Here is a 4,588-nt window from a genome sequence, read left to right on the forward strand (position 1 = left end):
GTGACGCACAGCTGCAGTTTGCAGTGCAGGTAGATTTCACTACTTTTCCCGGCGAACTCGAACATGTTGAAAGAGAAGGCGTTGGACGTTCCCACCCCGTTTCCGTTTATGTTCACGGTCTTGTCAGCAGAGTTTTTGCATCTGATCAGAAACATGAAAACAGACGACATCAGTTTCATCGGCAGTAAAGTCTGATTCTTACAGCCACTGACAGCCTCAGAGTTTTTTCTCACCCCTTAGTGATGAGCTCGTATCTTGGCAAACTTTCAGGGGATGACTCGCTGGTCGCCCAGCAGGAGTCGGTCACCACTGCGACCATGTTGTCGTCCAGCCCCTCTGTCTTCAGCGCCACCCAGATCTTCTGGTTCAGCCCGATCTTAGTGGTCGGCCCGACAAGCTGTGTGAGGCCGGCGTCGGTGTAGGTGTTCATCATCAGAGTGTAATTCCAAGCTCCAGATACAATCTGCTGCACCACCGAGCTGGAGAGCACAGACACACACACTTCAGATCAGCTTCAACAAGCGGCAGTCAGCACAACAACAACCAGGTGAAGCTGGTACACACCCGTCCTTGATCAAGAAGGCCACATTCTTCAGATCTGGCTGGGTGTAGAAGCAGGAGAAGTCGATCTCCACCTGGTTGCCGCGTGTGATGACGGTGTCCACGGAGGTTTTTCTCGTCGTGATGGTGTTCTTGTAGATGACTTGGCTGCCGTTCGTCTAGAGTGTGACAGGAACACAGATGTGTTTTCAGCTGAAGAAAACTGATAAATATAAGATGGTTTAGAGTCCATGTCTTAATCATCCAGCTTGTTTCACACTAAAGTTCACTAGCAAGGACCACACAATCAACGATGATTTAATAATTTATTGATGATCGAAACAGAAGATGGAGGTGTACATAGGCAACTATATAAAGTGGTAAGTCAGACGGTGTGTTTTCATCTTGTTCTGTTGCCCCCAAGTGTCAAACAAATCAGTTGTCCACGCCAAATGAAGGCCTTTCGAGGAATCTAGGAATGAATGAGTCTACTGGGAAGTTATACATCAAAACTGCATGTTATTTTGTGCTTGTTGAGAGAAATAAAACTAGAGCAGAGTACCCACCGTAACCTTAACCCCGCACGCGTCGGTGCTGTCGAAGCTGAAAGTCACCATGTGGGTCTTGCTGTCCATGTGACCTGTGCAGGTTGGGTCATTGAGGTGCAAGGCATTGTAGTCGATGCCTTTTTCCTGCAGCAGACACCCAGCCAGAGTGAGAGCGGCAGAGTCCTGAGTGCAGACAGTCGGATCACCTGAACAGGACAAAGAAGTAAAGTAATCACCACTAAGTATTCAACAAGTACAGTATTTACTTTATGCTATTCTGTTTAAAATTATTTTTAAGTAGAATATTTTCTATAATTATGAATAAAATAAAACCATATTCAGTAGCGCTGGTCAGGAGGGAATCATTGAATTAAACTAGAACAATTGTATCATCCTGATTTGGTCTAATGTTAAAGGACCTCTGAACTAACTCTCCCCCTATAGAAACATAACAACCTTAAAATGATTGTTGCACTTACCCAAACTGTTTGTTGCTTTGTACTTGGAGGCAAAAGTGGCCCGACAGACGCAGCTGGTGTCACCGAACGTCTCACCGCAGAACTCATTAGTACTGCAGTACAGGTCCAGACAGGGGTTAGAAGGTGCAGCTGCAGACAGACACACATAAATGAGGTTCACTGTCAGATGAAGGATGATGGACATGCAAATAACATTTTAAAAAAATAGTTTACAATGTAATCTTTACTTGACAGAAGAAAGTCCAAATGTTCATCTGGTCCTGAAACAGTGGAAGTGTTTGTAAAGGTATATTTATACAACACATCTCTAGAGCAGACATCACAGAGTTACTCTGTTTCCGTCTATATTTTTCTCTCTTCTGTATGATTTGGATTTGTTTCAGCCCAGAAAAGCAGTGGGGGAAATCAAAAACAATTTAATTTGATTTAACTTATCTGTGATTGAAAACATAGAAGTGAAACGGAGTTCTTACAGCAGCTGGCCTTTGACCACCAGTCCCCGAGCACGACGTTGCTTTCCAGCTTGCAGGACGTGGCGTACGCCTCCAAAAACTGGCAGTTGATGCCGTCCACCGATGGGTATTTGCACAAAGTTTCTGTGCAGGCTTTAATGAAGGGCCCCGGGGCAATGTGGCTGTGGCAAGCAGTGAAGGGTGCCTGGCTCAGGAGATTACAGCTGTTCAGCCACGCAGAGAGAAAGAATGAGAGTAAATGATCAGTTTTCTGAAGTATTATGTGTGTTTATCTTCCAGAATGATCTCTGCTCAGATGACGGTGTAATGGCACCAAAGTAATGTATAATAAACATGACTCGGTCCCGTTTTCAGGATGACAGCAGTGTTCAATGTGTGTTTTGATGGGTCCGTTCTTACAATTTGGTCGAGGCGCTGCAGTTGATCGTAGGGTCAGATGGACCGCTGTACGTACTGTCACATCTAGGGGGCGACACACAGCACAGCACATTAAATGTGAGACCAACACAACATTTATAAACTGATAATATCAGTCAGTGCATTTATTTGGTTGTGACTAAGTTGTACTTGGCTGCACTGTGAGAAGTGGACTTCTCTGCGCTCGTGGTGGTGGTCTTGGTTGAATCGGCGCTGCTGCCACACAAGCCCTCTACTTTGTCAAAACGACCTGGTCAATGTCAGGAGACAAAAACATATCAATAAACTAAATAAGCACAGTTTTCAAATTAAAGTATAAGTGTAAGGACACAAACATGTTGTCTCTCTCTTTTTGTCCAGATAGGATTTATTTTTCTGTACCTGTCACATATGCAGAGTCGCCATCAAAAATGATTGTGGCCTTGGCGGAAGTTAAATAGGCAGTAACTCCAGTCTGGTCCTTTGAGAGCTGCACACCGTGAACCGTCTGAGCCGTGGCATTGAGCGTTAGTACTTGGTCATTAACCTACATCACAGCAGAGAGACAAAGTGAAGGAAAGTCTGGTTGAAACAATAACAGTACTCATGAATATATTATGAATGCGATATTTGTTTTTTCACATTAACACTTGAGTTGAACGCTACACTGTAAGGTTCACATCCAAAAATGTTGGCTATACGCACAGCTGTAGCCTTAATGTTTTGTAGAACAGTCATTATTTCAAAGTTTATTTTTAAAATTGTGACAGAACTACTTTAAAACAGGCCAGAGCGCAGGATGATTATTTTTTATACAGCTATAGTTACTAGTCATGAGGAGTACAAATAATAAAAGAGATTCAGATAGAATTGATAACATGAATTATTAATAGCAAGCAAATATCTGTCATTTTAAAGCTTCCAAAGCCAGTGAGTGGAACTTTAAAATTGATTTGTCTTGCTACAAATAAGAAAATAACCTGTAAGTAATAATTCAACACATGCTGAATTCCTTCTTAAAAAGCTTACATAAGAGTTTCTATTTTATGCTGCTTTACACTTCTACTCATCTATATTTCAGACAGGAAAAGTACCTCCACACCTGTCTTAACCTTTAACACCCTTTAACATATCAACACAAAGTAACTCCTGGCATTTAATAATCATCAATGATTGATCAGACAAAGAAGAAAACGACCCCATAAATACACTGGTACTTGCTTTTAGATGGATTGTGGCAGCTTACCCGAACTCTTCCACCTTGTTCCAGATAGATCTTTGCACTTGGCTCTGTCAGTGATAGGATCAAGTAGTCCAAAAGCGCCACATCTTCACGGCGTCTCTCCCGGAAACCCGCAAACAGCTCAAAAGCAGGGGTTTCTGTAGACTTCATCAGACCGTATACACACCGATCAGGGACAGAGTGGTCTCTGTCAAAGAAATCTACGACAGTGTGGCCGGTCACAGTGCACACGAGAGTGGGCAGAGCGCATCTGATGGAGACGGAAAGGGAAAAGATGTCAATTAGAGGAAAATTAATCCTTACTTGAAACTTAAAGGGGTACTCCACCAATTTTACACATAAAGGTCAGTTTCTTTGTACTGTGGAGTACTACTACTCAGCCTGTGAACACACTTCTGTGGCTCTGCCGGAGCTTTCTCAAGTCTACACAAAATAACTCGGAGACAATAAGTCCAAGACGATAAATATCTGTGTCTGTTTGACAGGGTCATCGAGCCCTATTGCTGCTTACATTTGGACTTCTGTCTGTCTTTGGTAAATCCCACTACTTCATAGATGTGCAATAAGTGAAAAGGACTGTGTCTTAACTTTAAAGAAATATCTCATAATAAAAGTATTTTTGGGGTGCAAACTGAAAGTGGGCAGCTCTATTCCCACAAAGGCAAACATTTTAACTCTAACAAACCAAACCATAGACACAGACAAATATTAAACATCACTCAGTCACATTAAAGAAAAACTCACACAGAAATGCTGTAATGCAACCGTATAGTCTGAGTGTTTGCTGTTCATATTAATATTAATAGTTTTAAAGAGAAAAAAAATCAATATACTTTTCTACTCGAAAGACATTCTTAGCTGTTTGTAGAGAATCTGCTCTTATCTGATTAGAGCTGAAACAGACAGGCA

General features: G+C 42.2%; 1 protein-coding gene across 1 annotated transcript in view; it reads right to left on the reverse strand.

Annotated features, from left to right (window-relative positions):
- LOC123966551 overlaps positions 1 to 4,588 on the reverse strand; it is a gene marked incomplete at its 3' end in the record, with an annotated part of 9,814 nt that overhangs the window by 2,314 nt on the left and 2,912 nt on the right. The window contains exons 6-15 of the mRNA XM_046042690.1: positions 3,683 to 3,929; positions 2,839 to 2,983; positions 2,608 to 2,707; positions 2,440 to 2,502; positions 2,041 to 2,243; positions 1,568 to 1,696; positions 1,107 to 1,294; positions 565 to 719; positions 234 to 479; positions 6 to 141 (exon numbers count right to left, since the gene is read on the reverse strand). Of these exons, the coding sequence (XP_045898646.1) occupies positions 6 to 141; positions 234 to 479; positions 565 to 719; positions 1,107 to 1,294; positions 1,568 to 1,696; positions 2,041 to 2,243; positions 2,440 to 2,502; positions 2,608 to 2,707; positions 2,839 to 2,983; positions 3,683 to 3,929 (1,612 nt within the window). The remainder of the gene's footprint in view (positions 1 to 5; positions 142 to 233; positions 480 to 564; positions 720 to 1,106; positions 1,295 to 1,567; positions 1,697 to 2,040; positions 2,244 to 2,439; positions 2,503 to 2,607; positions 2,708 to 2,838; positions 2,984 to 3,682; positions 3,930 to 4,588) is intronic.

The sequence above is a fragment of the Micropterus dolomieu genome, unplaced genomic scaffold, assembly GCF_021292245.1.
Source record: "Micropterus dolomieu isolate WLL.071019.BEF.003 ecotype Adirondacks unplaced genomic scaffold, ASM2129224v1 contig_13673, whole genome shotgun sequence".
Taxonomy (NCBI): Eukaryota; Metazoa; Chordata; class Actinopteri; order Centrarchiformes; family Centrarchidae; genus Micropterus; species Micropterus dolomieu.